Genomic DNA, 16688 nt, shown 5'->3' on the forward strand with positions numbered 1-16688 from the left:
ATCTCAGCAGGCGGTCCGAGTCGCTCCATGTTCAGCCCACATCAGAGATCAGCCTAACTGAAGTGACAGCAAGCAAGAGAAAAGGGTAAACGAAGTGTGGAGGGGTGGGGGTGGGCATCTGCCCCCATACAAATTTGCTTAATTGGGTTTGACTCCCACAATTACAGGCTAATAATGGCCTTTTCAACCCAGTCTTGTTGAATTGAAAGGCAGTTGCTATGCGCACCAGCATGCTGTCAGATGGTTTATAGCGGAGAGAGAGTGAGAGGGAAGAGAGGGATTGGGGGAATTGGCAATGGACTTTGGTTAAGCAGTGGTTATTGAGTCTTTGATAGGACTCCAGGAGGCCGGGGCAGCAACAATGACAGAATTAATGGGCAAGGCACGATGAGAATGTCAGCTCAGCGGGGGGCTGCTGTGGCCTTTGAGCTGCCTTCTGACGCCTCTGTGATTGTGCTCTCCATAACACTGTGAAAAAGCTTGACCTGTTTGTTGGTGGATCTGGTCTTGAATGCTTTTTTTCTACAGTCTATTGTGTTTATCATAGGGCAATACCCTGGAGTTTATGAGTGAGCAACACAATGAGGCCACAATCAAGTGGACATAATTTTGCTAATGCGTACAAATACAATTGTAATGCATTCAACCGAGTCAAACCTGTGTTAAGTAGAAACACAGTTTTATCTTCAATATAAAACAACTGTAACCATGAGATATCCTCTCATAAGTTGTGGTATTATTGTGTGTCTATGTGTTGATGCCAAATTTAGGGACGTGTAATTATAACAATTTCATGTTGCAATTATGTGCTAGAAGACATTACCACTGTGATATAATCAATCAAATTTCCCTGACATATCATGATTTCTGCTTATTTAAGCAAACATCACAAACACTGAAAAATTTACTTTACATTGCCAGCAAAACTACTACTACTACAAGTACTACTTTAAAGCAATTTTAAGATTAGGAAAATTCAAATAAGCTGTATTTCATACAGAGTCACAAATAAGCTAGCGGTTGAGTGCAAGTAATTGTAGCATTGTTCAACTTTCACATCACATGCCGTTTCGGTTGGGGATGTCCGGATTAGAGGGGTTTTTTTACCGCGATCCGATCCGAGTCCTTTAATATTTAGTATCTGCTGATACCGAGTCCCAAACCGATACTCAGCCTTAACAAATATTTCCCTGGATAATACAGCTGCAATAAGAAAAAAAGTACCTGCATTCCTTAATAGTTTTTTATTTTTTATTTTGTTGGGACAAAGTATATACGTTCATATGGCTCTTTCTTACTCTGCATATGCTATTCCAACATTGGCCGACCACTTTCCTTGTGTTAGCAGGTGAGTCTATGACACACTGTGACAGCAGACCAGGGGGCCATATAGTGGGGAAGAGATAGGACAGTTCCAAGGGCCCCTACCAAAGAAATAGGTTAAAACTAATATAAAATTATATATATATATAAAATATATATAATTTCGGACACCCTTTAAGATCTCAGATATTATCATGAAATATTTGTGGAAAAATCTTTTTTGTGTTTAGACAGACACAAACAAATACAAATTGTGTTTTTACTGTTTATTATTTACAAGAAAAACTAACAAAACTAAATTCTTGACAGTTTTAATATGTCAGTTCCTCAACATTGTCGGTATCAAAGTCAACAAATAACAGAGAATGTGTTCAAAACTGAACAAAAAATAAATAAACCATTACATTATCAAGTTAATATTTAGTAGCCCTACCATTAGCACGCAGTAGAGCTCTGATCCTGGCTGGCATGTTCCCCACGAGCCTTTCACACTGCTGAGGGGTAGTCTTGTCCCATTCTTCTTGAATTAGTGCTTTTAATTCATCTAAACTTCGGTTTATGCTTTGAAACAGACCTTTTGATAATCCACCACAGATTTTCAATGGGGTTCATGTCCGGGGATTGAGCTGACCAGTCTAAGACCTGGATACTGTGCTCCTGCAGCCAAGTTCTACTGGTCCTGAATGCGTGGCAAGGGGCATTATCTTGTTGAAATATCCAGTTTTGACCTTGACGGAACAGTGCACATGCAGATGGGAGCATGTGGGTTTCGAGAATGGCACAATACTTGGCAGAGTTCAGTGTGCCATCACAGACAGTAAGATGACCAACACCAGCAGCACTCATGCATCCCCAAACCATGATACTGCCCCCACCATGCTTGACAGTAGATACTGTACATGCTTGAGATAATGCTTCGCCTGGCCTTCTGCGTACCCTCACATTAGCAGGAGGAAGATAAAGCTGGAAACTGGACTCATCTGACCACAGAATCTTCTTCCTATCCCTGGCTGTCCAGTTCCTGTGTGCTTGGGCCCTATGACGCCGGGCTAACCTTCGTCTCTCATTGATCAGAGGCTTCTTGACAGCCTTGTAGGACCTTAGCCCATGATCTAAAAGTCAGCCATGTACAGTGCGGGTGGAACACTGGACACCGGTTTGGTTTGACCACTGCTGCTGAAGCTCCGGTGATGTCATTCGGCAGTTTGCGGTCATTTCTTGCTGAAGAAACCCTTGCACGCCCAGATCTTGGTCTGTCTTCCAAACGGTTGGTTTGTCTGTATTTCTGCACTAGCAACTGCTGAAGGACTGCATCTGCACTTATATTATGATATATGTATGTGTGTGTGTATATACATATATATATATATATATATATATATATATATATATATATATATATACACACACACACACACACACACATAAACATATATATATAAACATATATATATCATAATATAATTAATGATCTCTTTGTTTTTACTTGTTATTTACTTGTCCCCATTAATCAAAAAATAAACAGCCATATTGACCAACCACCCCCCTCTATCTGCATGAAATGGTTTGGTCTGGCCTTAGCACTTATCAGTGAAGGTGTTTAGCTGTAGTCACGAGTAGATGCTAGAACTACAGTAATCACAGTGTTGCCAAAATCAAAATCTGGTTTTACAAAAAAGGAAAGAGAGGAAAAAGAGAGAGGAAAGACAAAGGGTGTCAATCTGTGACCTAGTTTTTCACCTAAAAGAGTGGGAAGACTATAGCCTGTGATTGATATTAACCTGTTGGCTTAATGTCCATAGCGAAATAAGCTAGCTAACTACAGACTAGTGTTAGCCTACATTTCATCAACATTTAATCAGTGCAGGGAAATGTTTAGCAAGATATTCATATTAAATAATTGTCCTTGCTTCATTTAGTAAATGAGTCAGCAGCACCCCAGTCTCCCTATAACTGTACCCCTCCCTGTCCCAGTGAAGGTGAGCAACATTGTGTTCAGTGACATGCCAGTTAGCATCACTCAGTTAGCATTTCCCCGCGAAACGGTTGTATTGCTTATGTTATATGTCGCTCTGGACTACTTTCGCTTTTTAATTTATTTCCACACTGTTCTGCCAAAAACTGTGCTCTGATGTAAAAAAAAGAAAATAAAATTGGGTCCACGTTCAAAATTCAAAATACAGCGTCACTGCAGCAAAGTGGTGTCAGACGGTCTGCCTCTGTACCACCACATAATGGTTATAAAAAGTCCCTTACATCCCTGATCGGGATGTAATGTCCGATTCCAGTCGAGTCTGAAACCACGTGATAATTTGATAATAATTTAATTATATAACATTCTTCTTCTTAATCCACATATGCATCAAATGGGGTTTAGTTATTTGATCTGGAATCTACAATCTTCTTTTAATCCGTCTTTGCATTCAGTTTCTGACCATCTATCAGTGTTTCAGAAAATATAGATACAAAGAAATATTCTTTGTCTGTAAAGCATTAAAAGCAAGTCACTGTTTGTGTACAGGAATCAAAACAAAATCCACAGGTCTGACACACACACACACAAAAAGTTTCCAGTGTGGGCCAACTTGTATGGACTTTTAAGCACCCTGCTGTCAGTCATGATTACCTGTAACGATGGGCCCATTTTGACACTTCAGAATCAAGTCCTGGCAAATAGCCCTGGGAAGAGGAGCCACATGCTACGAGATGGCTTTTCCCTGATATAATTTGTGGCTGCAAATTACAAAACAGAGGCAGAAATAATGTGTAAAGTCAAGTTTGGTGAGGGAGAAAATGGAAAAATTTAGGACTGTGTGCCACTCTAATGGATATCCTTGTGGCTGGGAGAAAATGGGACTCAATAATATGTCCTTAATGTCTGCCAGCGCTGTTTCAGGGAACGTATCAGAAGAAATGTCCCCTGCCATTTCTACAAGCAATCACTTAATGGGACGGGCAAATCTCAGCAAAATGGATGTACTGATCTATTTCTGGGCTTGACAGATGGAATGAATCTGTAGCTCTTGGAAGACAAAAAAAGGTAGAAGGCAAAGAAAAGAACATGCAGCAAGCAAGAAAGGACAAAAACAAGCCATTCACAATTCATTCAGCTACACAGCATGCCTGCAATATTTGTGTGGGGCTTAAGTGCAGACACTGACAGGAATTTCAATTATTTCATTAGGGAGGGAAAATGAAAAGACTTAAGTGTTGTGATTTCTGCAGTCTTTCATAGATCAATCTAATGTGCGCTCACATTGGAAATCAACCAAGATGGAAGAGGGGCAAGTGAAGTAGCGTCCTCCTAAATCACGCAATTAAAATGGCAAATTAGTTTCTTGATATATTCATTTAAGTGGTTAAGCGGAAATGTTTCTCTCCCCGTCCACAGGGCTGTCTCATGGGTGGGTGTGGAGAGGCCACATGCTCTTATGATTAGAGCCACCATTCATTTGCTGAGAAAATGCTGAAAGCACTTGCTGCACAAATTAGCCTTTTGAAGGTTTGAAAATTCAATTCCGAGGAGTTGATTTAAGCATTTAGGCGAAGCGTGGCTGGAACGTAAAGATTTACAAGCATTTGGCAGACTAATGTCAGTGACTTCCAGAGGCCATTATAGTTTTTTGTAGACTTGTGCCTTGTGACAGCACAGCTGAAAAATACCAGCATTTCACACTTTTTAGCTCATTTTGATCACTCACACCTATATTCTTCGATGATCTATAGGCCGTTTTTCTGTAAAATAGCTTTGTTGTTGTTTGTTTTTGTAGAATGTAGAAAAAAATGGAGATAAGTGATGAAAATGAATAAACAGAAATTAGACTGTGAGCATATGAGTTCACACATTTGTTTTATATATATATATATATATATATATATATATATATATATAGATAGATAGATAGATAGATAGATAGATAGATAGATAGATAGATAGATAGATAGATAGATAGATAGATAGATATTATAATTGTAATAAAAAAGAGATATTGCATGTCATCAAAACTTTGAATTTGTGTTTATATTGCCATGAAACCTAATGTTGTTTTTGGGTGTGTCTTGTGCACTCAGTTTCAAGAGATAATGTTGGGTGTTTGAAATTATTAGAATGATGATTTATTAAGACACCTGAATCCAAGTGATTGATTTACTTGGATTTAATTTTGGAAAGCAATTTTGGGATGGGGCTCTCCATGAAGATACGTTTATATTTTTTTTTTTATATTTCACATCTCTTACTAAGGAAACACAACTGTTTTTCCACCTGCAACCAGTTTGTGGAAGCTTTCTAACGTTTTGTTACCCAATAGAGCAGGCACGTGCACAGGGCCCAAGGGGTGCCTGAGCCCCTGCCCTTTTTGCCTCTTATTAAAAAGTGCCATTTTTGTGTGTTTTTTTAATGAATAAACAAATTCCTGCCCTTTTCTGACTTTGAGCCCCTGCCCTTCTATAATCATGTGCACATCCCTGCAAAAGAGTGAGAGAATAGTGGAATGTATTGTGATCCTCTCCTAAAGACTGCCTTAAATTTATGATGTGCCACTTATCTCCTTCAGAATGCAATTACAAAAGAACATGCACATATACCCTCAATACTTTTCCCCTTTCAGCTTTCTTTTTGTTGTACCTGATATGAATTGGTGGAAAATGTATTTAAATCCTTTACTTCAATATACTGCAAGGAGTTTGGTTATAAAACAGTCTCAAATTTATGTCAATGCCTCTAACGTAAAGACAGAAGATATTTAATATAAGTTATATTGTTATTCTTAATGCCTCTTACCAGGTCAGATTTTAACTTGCAGTGCAGATAAGGTTACAAGATAACTGTTTCATGTGGCAGAGTGCTGAGAATTAATTGAGGAGTGTCACAGTCTGTGGAAAGAAGCCTTTTTTTAAAACAAAGGTTACTTTGTTTCACCATCTTCATATGACAGTTATTTATCTAAAATAGCCACAAATATGAATAACAACTGTGTTTGAAAAAGCAAAATAGTGTTAAAATTATGTTGTGTATTTCTTTTACTTGCTACCAAAACAAATGCACATGCTAGTCAGATCAAGGACTCTAGACAGGATGCAGTGATGCTCATACCACTTTTGTCCACAGGGGCCAAAGAAACAACAGAAAATAAAGTTTCCTTGCTGCTTCTTTCAGTGGTGATCGCAAAAGGTAAAGATACTCTTTAAGTCCTGTTTTCAAAATTCCACTTGAGTAAAAATACAGAATTATTATTAATAATTATCTTGACAGTATGTTGAACACATTAATAGATTTTAATAACCGATGCATCAAAATGTAAGCATAATCTATACAGACATTTAAACTGTACTGCCTTGATTTGACTTCCTCTGAGAGCTGTGGCCTCACAGAGACTGTTCTTCATTGATGTTCTTCATGGATTTTGTTGTGGAACAAAATACAACTTTATGATTTTTGTTAGTTATGTATTTTTTGGGTGACCAAATGAAAACCCAACCTTAGTAGCTATAAGCAGACATAATAATTGAGTATGTAGAGTCTTTAATCTGTTTATACATTTATCCTGCTCCTATTCATGTTGTGTGTAAACCCAAAGTATGTAGTCATCGGCTAAAATGTCGTAAAACAAAAAGTACAATATTGGCAGGAGGAACCGGAAATTCAAGAGTAAAGTTCCACAGAAATGCACTTGAATAAATGTACTTACTTGATCAGGCACCACAAAATCACCTTAACAACTTGCATAAGCAGAGACCATGTGTTATAATTTTGTCAGTCAGTAAAGCCTGTGATCCTCTAACTACAAATTCAAGTGATGAGGTTCTGAATGAGACATAGCTTTTTAAACAGCTTACAACATGAAGACAAAAAGTGGATCATCATGCTCAGACAGCAGGTTCACATGAGCAAGCCCATGTGCAGAGGGATTTCAGATGTGCCCAAGCTTAGTAACTTTACAATAACAATGCAGGCACACCAGCCACACACTCTTTGTAATTACTCTCGTCACATTACCTTCCTTATTGCTGCATGAGCTCCTTACCCACCAATAATACCACATAAATGTAGACTTTCCATAACAAAGTTAATCTCTCAAAAGCTGGATGAATTCAAGAAAACATGGATTTGCTCTTCTGTCACAGAGGCATATTGTCCACTTTGATGGTGCATGGGAGGATATCAAATGCCCTCCTGGGTGCCACACTCCAGATGGAAGAAAATAGGCTGTGGTCTATAAAAATGAAGTTAGATGTAAGTACAGCACTCAAATTTTGGGGAGAAAAAAATGCTTTTTCTGGGACATTTTGTTGTTGTCAATTGGTCTGAGCAACTTGCTGTAATGCAGGTAATGGAGCTACTCTTCTCCTTTCATCTTCAGGGTATGTGTGCGTGTGTGTGTGTGTGTGTGTGTGTGTGTGTGTGTGTGTGTGTGTGTGTGTGTGTGTGTGCGTGTGTGTGTGTGCGTGCATGCGTGTGTGCGTGCATGTGTGTGTGTGTGTGTGTGCAAGAAAGCAAAGGGAGGCCTGGCTGGATATGGGAAAGATGTGCAACAGGAGGTAATACAGCTAGGTGATGGCCAAAATGAAAGAAACATGAAGTCAGAACACAGTGGAGGGATCTGTGCTGGTGTGAGCTGCTTGTTCAAACATCTGCTGCCTCCATTTACCTTTGGTGCTACCAAGGTGGAATTTCTATAAATTTCAAGTATTTCAACAAGAAAATGTTATGTTATACAGCAATGTAACTACTGGATGAGAATGAATGCTGGATTTTCAAGTCATTATGGAGGAAACTTATGTTTACACTTGAATACACTCAAAATCTGTCTATATATTTACCAAAACTGAAAATTAGGTCATACACTAAACTGATCCAACTCCAACTCTTTTCAAGAAAATATTTTCTAAATTTTTTTCACAACTTCGGAGCAGCACACAAGCTGTAAAACATTGAGATTAATTATTACATTGTAAAATTCTTATGGTCTATGAATTTCAACGTGTTTTACTAACAAATCACCTGATAACCCTATCTTTTATTATACTTTATTGTACTTTTATAAGGAACTGCATCAATATGTACTCACTCACCTCTCTGATGGAATGAGTGGAACACATACACATAGAAGTTTCGTTCAGTAATTAATTTATCATAGGTCTTCTGAAAATGTGACCAAATCTGCTGGATCAAACATACACAACAAATGATCAATTGTGTTGATTATAGAAAGTTGTGTCTAACAAATTGTCTTTGTTGCATATCCTCTTGACTTCTTCTGAGTGATTCTGATTGATAACAGCTGTAGACTTTTCTGGGCCCATTTTATTAGGGCTTGTTTGATACAGCCATTAGTCTCAGCCAGAAGCACTACAAGGGGAAAGTCTTAAGAGCTTAGCATACATCTGAAAGAACCCCATTACTGATTTGTACAAGTCAAATGAAGCCATTTCAGAGTTTAACAGGTCATGAAATCTACTGTGGAAACAATTGTTTGTAAGTACAAAGTGCATGGCACAGTTTTGGTCACTACCCTGATCAGGAAGGAAACAAAAACCTACTGGAAACTGGTTGGGATGGTCAAGAGTCAAACAAAAATCACCAAAAAGCAAGCCTGCAATGAATTAGAAGCTGCTAGAACACTACCATGTTAGTGTCCACAGTCAGGTGTGATTTACATCAATATGAGCTGAGAGGCTGCCATGCAAGACAAAAGTTTGACTGAAGTTTTCTGCTGATCACATGGACAAAAAAGAAACCACCTACAGGAAAACAGTGTGGTCACATGAAGCAAAAACTGAGCAGCAATTTCTTTGGAGGAGATAAAATGAGGCCTTTAACCCAAGAACACCATACCTACTGTCATAGTGCTGGTAGTATTATGATGTGGGGCTGTTTGGTTGCCAGTGGATCGGGTGCAGCAAAGAATGTAAAACAAAGGGTTGGCTGTGGCTCAAGCCACCGTCTTGTTATCAGAAAGTCGCTGGTTCAATTCCCCTGGTCTGCATGTTGAAATGTTTTTGGGCAAGATGCTGAACCTCAAACTGCTCCTGATGTGCCGGTCAGCACCTTGCACAACAGCCCCCACCATCAGAGTATGACTGTGTATATATATATATATATATATATATATATATATATATATATATATATATATATATATATATATATATATATATATATATATATATATATATATATATATATATATATATATATATATATATATATATTATACATCAGAGTATGACTGTGTGTGTGTGTATATATATATATATATATATATATATATATATATATATATATATATATATATATATGTATATGTATGTATATATATGTGTATATATATATATATATATATATATATATATATATATATATATATATATATATATATATATATATATATATATATTTTAACTTTTTTTTTTTTTTTTCAGAACAAAATTCAGAGGCAGAGCTGCCAAAGATCCTGATCTAATGCCTGACTTGCTCTTCACTAAAGCCCATTCAGCCCTCCACTTTCAATCAAAACCATGCAGTCATCAGTATTACTTTAGCTTGCCAAGCTTTGGCCATTTCTGTTTTTTCAGCAGATTCCCAAACCACAGAACTGGTGGGTGCTGATTGGCTGGTGGTTAGCTTGGCCTATTGTCTCAGATATGTGTTTGCTGTAGCCCCAGTTTCTCCCTATTCACCCTGTCAAACGCTAGTGCTATTAGCTTGCTGGAAATCAGCCTGTCTTGGCACCAAAGGTTCTTGTTTTATTTTGTCAGACCACCCTGTCCTCATAAACATCTTCATAAAAGGGATTGATTAAGGTAGGATAATGTTGATTATTTACTGATATCTGTTTGTTCACAGAGTTGTTTATCTTTTTGTTTGTTTTCATTTCTTTGTGTGATTTTTTGCCTCTGTGGAGTCAAAGCACCAGCTCTGGGCATTTAAAATGTACACACTATTTATATATATATATATAGAGAGAGAGAGATATATATATATATATATAGATATAGATATAGATATAGATATAGATATATATATAGATATATATATATAGATATATAGATATATAGATATATATATATATATAGTGAAGAAGAGGAGGATTTCATCATCATCTCATTGATACAAATATCAGTGAAATGATTATATGACAGACATACACAGTATTTCTCTTCATCTTGATAGGTCAGTTCTCTCAAGTGTTTGTCAGTAAGACATTTGTGGTGGAAGTTGAGAAATTGGAGGGGAAAAGGTTGAGTGATGTGATTGTGATTGAGAGGAAACAGTCAGCCTCGAGGTCAGTGCCTGTCACAAACAAGGCCACTGTCTGAATGAAAAGAAAATGAAATATAACTGCTTGTTTCAGAGGGTTCTATCCTGACTTACAGGAAAATGACTACCATGAAAACATTAAATCCAATTGGCTGACTGATCATTAAATAGAATTATTACAACTTGCTTTATTGACATTCTGAGACAATTGGCATGCTGGGGATCAAATGGATTTAAATTGTTTGCTGCGTTAGATTGAGACAGCTGTTGGAGCGTGCAAGAGAGGATGCTAAGAGGAAAATGTGATCCAGTAATACAGAGCTCTTCAGTGAATACACAGAGCTCTTCAACGAGCATCCCATTCAGGTTTCAGACATAACAAGATATATCTATCTGCCATCCCCCCCCCCCAGCCCCCCCCAGCCCCCCCGCCCCAAAAAAAAGAGAATCCACGACAGTTCTCTATGAGAAAGAGATGATGGCTGCAGGAAATTGCATCCAGGTGGAACAATGAGCAATAGATGTATCATGTATCAAAGCATGGATAGAGGCTAGACAAACCTGTGTTTGTGCATGCGTGTGTGCATGCGTGCTTGTGTTGGGGGGTGGAGCTGTATGTGAAGCCCATCTTCAGGGACTGATCTCCTAGAGAACAAAGTGGAGCATACACACACAGGCAACCCCACAGTTCAATCCAGTGGAAATAATATGTTCATTACAACACAATTACTGACACTTAGACCCTCTCTCCCTGAAGTGTGTGTGTACAAGGTGGAGAGAGGAGTGGGCCCTGTCACTGACCACTGATGCTAAGTGACCTTATGTACCTCTGTATGTGTGTGTCTGCAGGTGCAGGATGTACAGCTTTATGGGTGGAGGGTTGTTTTGTGCAGGCGTGGGGAACATCCTCCTGATAGTTTCCACAGCAACCGATTACTGGATGCAGTATCGGCAATCCAGCAACTACATGCACCAGGGCCTGTGGCGCTACTGTATGCCAGGGAAATGTTTCCCACACAATGATAGCATTGGTAAGTGTAACCAGGAGAGTTCATATAGATGATTGGGGAGTTACTTACAGTTAGCTCAACAAAAAGGTGGAGCTGTTCCTTAGCAGAAATCAGTTAATTGGCTGAGGTAAAGCTCAGAAGATGAGTTCTAAGATTGAATGTCAACGTGTTTAAGATTGCAGTAGCCTCCTGAACAGTAACTGCTCAGGAGGCTAGTAAACAAGCTCAGCATCTGCAAAGCTCTATGTAATTAATTTGATGTTGGACTGCAGCTGGACTGACTCATTCTCTTATCTATTCAGACTGAAAGGGACCAGTAGTGTAAAAAAGATTTTTCCGTTAGTAGCTTAGGCATAATAAGCTTCATAATATTAGGTAACGTTATTCTTGCTCTTTGCCTTTCTCACAAGATTATAGTGTAATGTAACAGTAAATGTGTGATTGTCATAAACATATTACAAAAAATAAGTACTGAATATATTACTGATCTGTAAAACCTGCCGAGATCATGATCTTTTCTCTAATAGGAAAAAAACAGCTGTGATACCTGACTCTGCAGTTTAGTTATTTTCTTTTGTTTGGTTTAAGAGTTGAAAACACAGTGCAAAGCCGAGGTAGATAATCTAATGACTGCTGGTTCCTCTTATTGAGTTTTAGTTAAAGCAACACCAAATCACACAAAATGCCAATTTCAACATCATGTTGATTCTTGCAAGATTGCCTCTGTCTCCATAACTGCATGTGCCATTTTATCTTATAGTATAGTATGTTATGTTTCTGTTAAAGATTTGACTGATAGATTCAGGATTTCCATTGGAAATTCAATGGAATTTATGATTTGATCTGTTTTTCTCATTTCTACCATTCTTCCTCATATTGGTTTAGCAAGGCCTTGAACAGGGTCACAATCATTCAAGCAAGATCATTCACCTCTGTTGACGCGCAATGACCCTGGCAGTGTACCTATTGACCTTTGATCTTGTCCACAGCCCACTTAGATGCCACCCGTGCCCTCATGATCCTATCTCTTTTGGCCTGTTTCATTGGCATCATCATTGGCATTATGGCCTTCATCCATTACTCCTCCTTTGACAGGTTTGACAAAACCTTTGCTGCAGGCATATTGTTTTTCATTTCATGTAAGTTCAGCTTCACTGTTTCTGTACTTTGCTGCATTGGTTTGAGCTGTAATTTGCATTTGTTTATACCTAAAGGCCTTTGTTCAGGATTAGCAAAACAATTTGGTGTTATTCTGTAACTAAGAGTCAACCAATGGCCACAACTGAATTGGGGAAAAAAAATATTTTCATTACATGATTCTTAAATCTTCTGTCAGTCAATCTTTTCATTAATTCAATTCAACTTAAGTAATTTTCTGATTTAATGAATATTAGAGCTTCTATGTCAGCAGTCAGCAGTAACGGTTGCCTGTTTGTACAACTTTCAGAAATGTTTTCAGTACATTTAAATATTAACTTTTGTCTTGCTCAGGCTTTTTAGTGTTTCTAGCAATGGCAGTGTACACTGGTGTGACTATTAACTACTATGGGAAACGCTATGGAAACTGGAGGTTCTCCTGGTCCTATATCATTGGCTGGGTATCAGTGGTGCTCACCTTCTTTTCAGGTAAATATGCACAGCAGCAAAAATATCAGTTGGCTTCCTCTCTTTTCCAGAGATAGCGTAAAATTACAAGATATAACTCAACTTTCAGCAGAGCAGAGTCAACCCATATATTGGTTAACCGATAATAAAGCAGCTGGATCAATGACGTGACATTATCAGTAAGTGATGCTTGTAGTAAGCACTCATCTCTGAATCCGCCCCCATGCTGTGTAGTACCTGCTGTTCAGCAGGCTTTTCACTATGCTGAATATGAAAATTGAGGGAAGCAGCATCCATATGGTGAAAATACCATGATGTTAGTGAAAATATCATCACAATACAAAGAAGTATAACTATGATAATTAATAAGTAGTGATGAAAAGCAGAAAGACTGTGATGTACAGGTATTTCTATATTTTTCAAAAAATGCATGAATTAATTGGATGCACATGTATAATGTGAATTAGCCACTGTATGGATTAGGTATGCATATCAAATGTTTCTGACACAGCAGAAGGCCTTAAAAATATAGATTGGTGTATAGAGAATTTAAAAAAACTCAGTTCAATTTATGATGTCTGATGAAATACATTCAATAACTGATTAGGGCCCAAAAATAGCAATTGACCACCACTGTAATGTAGCTATGGAATTAAAATCACACAGATCACACATAAAACAGCACCAAATATAAAGCAACACATGTTTTATGGGTTTAAACATAAGCATAGACTCCCCACAATACTTCGCCTTTTACGTTAAGGGATTGATGTAAAATCATGTAGCCTAATCTAAATTTGGTTAACATATGTCCAACACCTTTGTTTTTTTTCAGGTATATTCTATTTGTGTGCCTATCGGATGCATGAATGCCCCAGGAGCGCTAACCCGCATTAGAAGACATCAACCATCATCCAGAAATAAGACATGGATTATGATTATGAGAGCGGCAGGCAGTGTAGACTCTCAGCATGGAGGCAGAACTGACCTCTGCAGCATGAACGATCAAAGTTTTAATGATTTCAATAAAAGATGAAGTGATGAAAAAGGTGATTTCTTTACTGTTAATTTTCATCCACGGACAGTGTGTATTGTTACTTCTACTTACTTTATCTGGCGATTTACCAGTAACAGTGTTTCTAGCGTTGTCTGGTAACGTTTGGTAATGGTGACAGTTTGTTACTATGTCTAATTTGATATATATAACAAACAACAAAACGTACATTTTCAGAAACTGTGGGCTGATTACATAGAAATCACATAAAGCAAAAGCTTATATGCCCGTGAAAACTCCGCTAGTCCAAAATTACGCAGTGGACTAATTTAATCTTTTACCCCACAATTCTAGAGGGTGCATTGAAAAACGTGCTATTGGTGTAAATAGGTTTTAGAGGAGTACTGAAAAAAATCTTACTGAAGACAGCTGAAACTACTTAATACAGTAAACCATCATTCTGTTACATATCCATCGTAAACAATTTCTGTCATACCTATGTAATTTAGAAATACTATAGAATATAACGGACCATAAGGGACCTATGATGTAGACATACTCTACCACTGGTTTGTACTATTATTTCTGTAAGCCCCAAAATGTGAACATACTTAACGTGGGTTAACAAACTGATAAAGAAATGAAGAGGAGCTACATCCCATTATTCACTGGATCTATCGTTCACTATCCTCAGCACAGCAGCTTTAAAAAGTATTACCCAATACACTACTGAAGCCCTCTTACCCAAACGTGCCGCTTAATGGAGTGACGCACTGCCTGGACCGACTCAAAATTTTACTTAATGAAATGGCCACAAAAAGCCGCTTAGTCGCGCCACAAGAATTGATCTTTAAGGCGATTTCATCACCATTTGTTTCATTTACTTTCTAATTTTCTCCTAAAAGCAACTTGTTATCCTGGTGCGCTCCATAAAAGGGATTGATGCACAGCCAGGGTTACCACCATCTGCTTTGGTCCCTTTCTTTAAAAACGCTTTTGTTTTCTTCAACTTATATACAAAAACGATAAATAAAAGTGTATGTATTTCTGACTAGTTATTTAAGGAATAAGGGAAGGTAAAGAGACGTCTGTATTTATTTGTGATGAAATGGCAAATCACCATCTCCTGGTTAGATAAAATGCCACATATACACCAGGACAATTTTCCCATTTGGATCTCTCAAGTGTGAACAAAATATTATTAAAATATTAAATGAGTACAAATAGAAATAGGCCTACATATAAAGAGCAACATGTTATTGTGTCCTTAAACTTTGCTGGATCCTGTCCTGATGTCCCAAGTCGCAGCTTGTTTCTACAAAATTCTAACAGGACGCCAGCAGACCAGGGATTAGCTGACCAATTATTAATGTATTGTGCATGAATTAATGAAATAGCATATAAATAAAGGTAGAGCTGCCACACAGACAATTAAAGGACTGACCAGACGTTTCAACTCCTTATTATACAGTTTTTAATTTTTCATTTTGATATCTAGGAAATAATCATCGAGGTCGGAACCTCGGTGACCTTGTAGCTGGCTACGGCCATGCTTACAAAAGAGAAGGTTAAGAATGTTTGAAGATTGTGCACATATTACAGAAGCGTGTGCACATATTACAGAAGCTTTATTCATGGATGGAGTTATTATTGACTCGTCTTCAGGTAGAGTTAATATACAATCCATTTCATGCCAAAAGGTGTTTGATTTGACAAAAACCAACTATACCAATTTACACTTTGAGCACACACGTCCATTTAACACCGCCCTGTGCAAACTAATACAGCAGAAAAGCGATTTTCCAGCGTAACTGATTCCCAGTAATTAATTTGTTCTCACTCCATCTGATCAAATGGAAATCCTGTCCCCCAGCCCAAGGATTACAACTTCCGCTCTGACATCTCCCTTAATTGCCTAATAGCATTGCAGCGTGAATTCTGCCTACATTAAGACACTTTCACATTAACCGGCCTGATTGGAAATGTGATGACAACACCATATCAACAAATTACAGCGCACCGCTTTCTTTCGCAAATGGGCACAGGAGCGGCACTTGTACTCTCCCAGATTTTAATACCGACAATTACAGCCAATTTGCTCGAAATTACTAGACAGACCTGCAGCAGAACAATCCTCCTGTGACACGGGCTGCAACACTTGATTGAAAAACTACACGAAGGAAGAGTGCTGAAATCCGAGTGAAATTCATGGACAATTATAAACCCTATGTGGTCGCATGTTCAAGTTTCCAGATAAGTCAATCTAAAGTTTTGTGTCAAAGTCCATAATTTATTTAATCGGTGTTTATTTATAGAAAGTCATTATAATATACGAACTGTCCGAATGATACATAAAATCACTGAGGAGCAAGAAACAAAAACATGTTTTAGACTGGCTGAAATACACAGAAATATGTATGATATACAAATGCCATGTGCAGTAGAGTATGCAACACAGTAAAGCCGAATGAAATAAACTCACTCTTATGTTGCG

The 16688-nt window shown here is 37.8% G+C and overlaps 1 protein-coding gene across 1 annotated transcript; it reads left to right on the plus strand.

The window, feature by feature from the left end:
* Nucleotides 1–8682: 8682 nt before the first annotated feature.
* lim2.1 (lens intrinsic membrane protein 2.1) lies at nt 8683–14150 on the plus strand. The gene is made up of 5 exons (XM_037119002.1): nt 8683–8800; nt 11435–11616; nt 12585–12734; nt 13087–13221; nt 14036–14150. The coding sequence occupies exons 1-5, from the start codon at nt 8745–8747 to the stop codon at nt 14095–14097; spliced, it is 585 nt and encodes a 194-aa protein (XP_036974897.1). The 5' UTR covers nt 8683–8744; the 3' UTR covers nt 14098–14150.
* Nucleotides 14151–16688: the final 2538 nt, after the last annotated feature.

Source organism: Acanthopagrus latus, chromosome 13 (assembly GCF_904848185.1).
Source record: "Acanthopagrus latus isolate v.2019 chromosome 13, fAcaLat1.1, whole genome shotgun sequence".
Classification (NCBI taxonomy): domain Eukaryota; kingdom Metazoa; phylum Chordata; class Actinopteri; order Spariformes; family Sparidae; genus Acanthopagrus; species Acanthopagrus latus.

What these genes read in the sequence shown, in the direction of transcription:
- lim2.1 (XM_037119002.1), top strand. Translation starts at nt 8,745, where the DNA reads ATGAAGCCATTTCAGAGTTTAACAGGTCATGAAATCTACTGTGGAAAC. An exon ending in CATATTGTTTTTCATTTCAT is followed by an intron (nt 12,735 to 13,086) that starts GTAAGTTCAGCT and finishes TGTCTTGCTCAG; the next exon opens with GCTTTTTAGTGTTTCTAGCA. An exon ending in GGTGCTCACCTTCTTTTCAG is followed by an intron (nt 13,222 to 14,035) that starts GTAAATATGCAC and finishes GTTTTTTTTCAG; the next exon opens with GTATATTCTATTTGTGTGCC.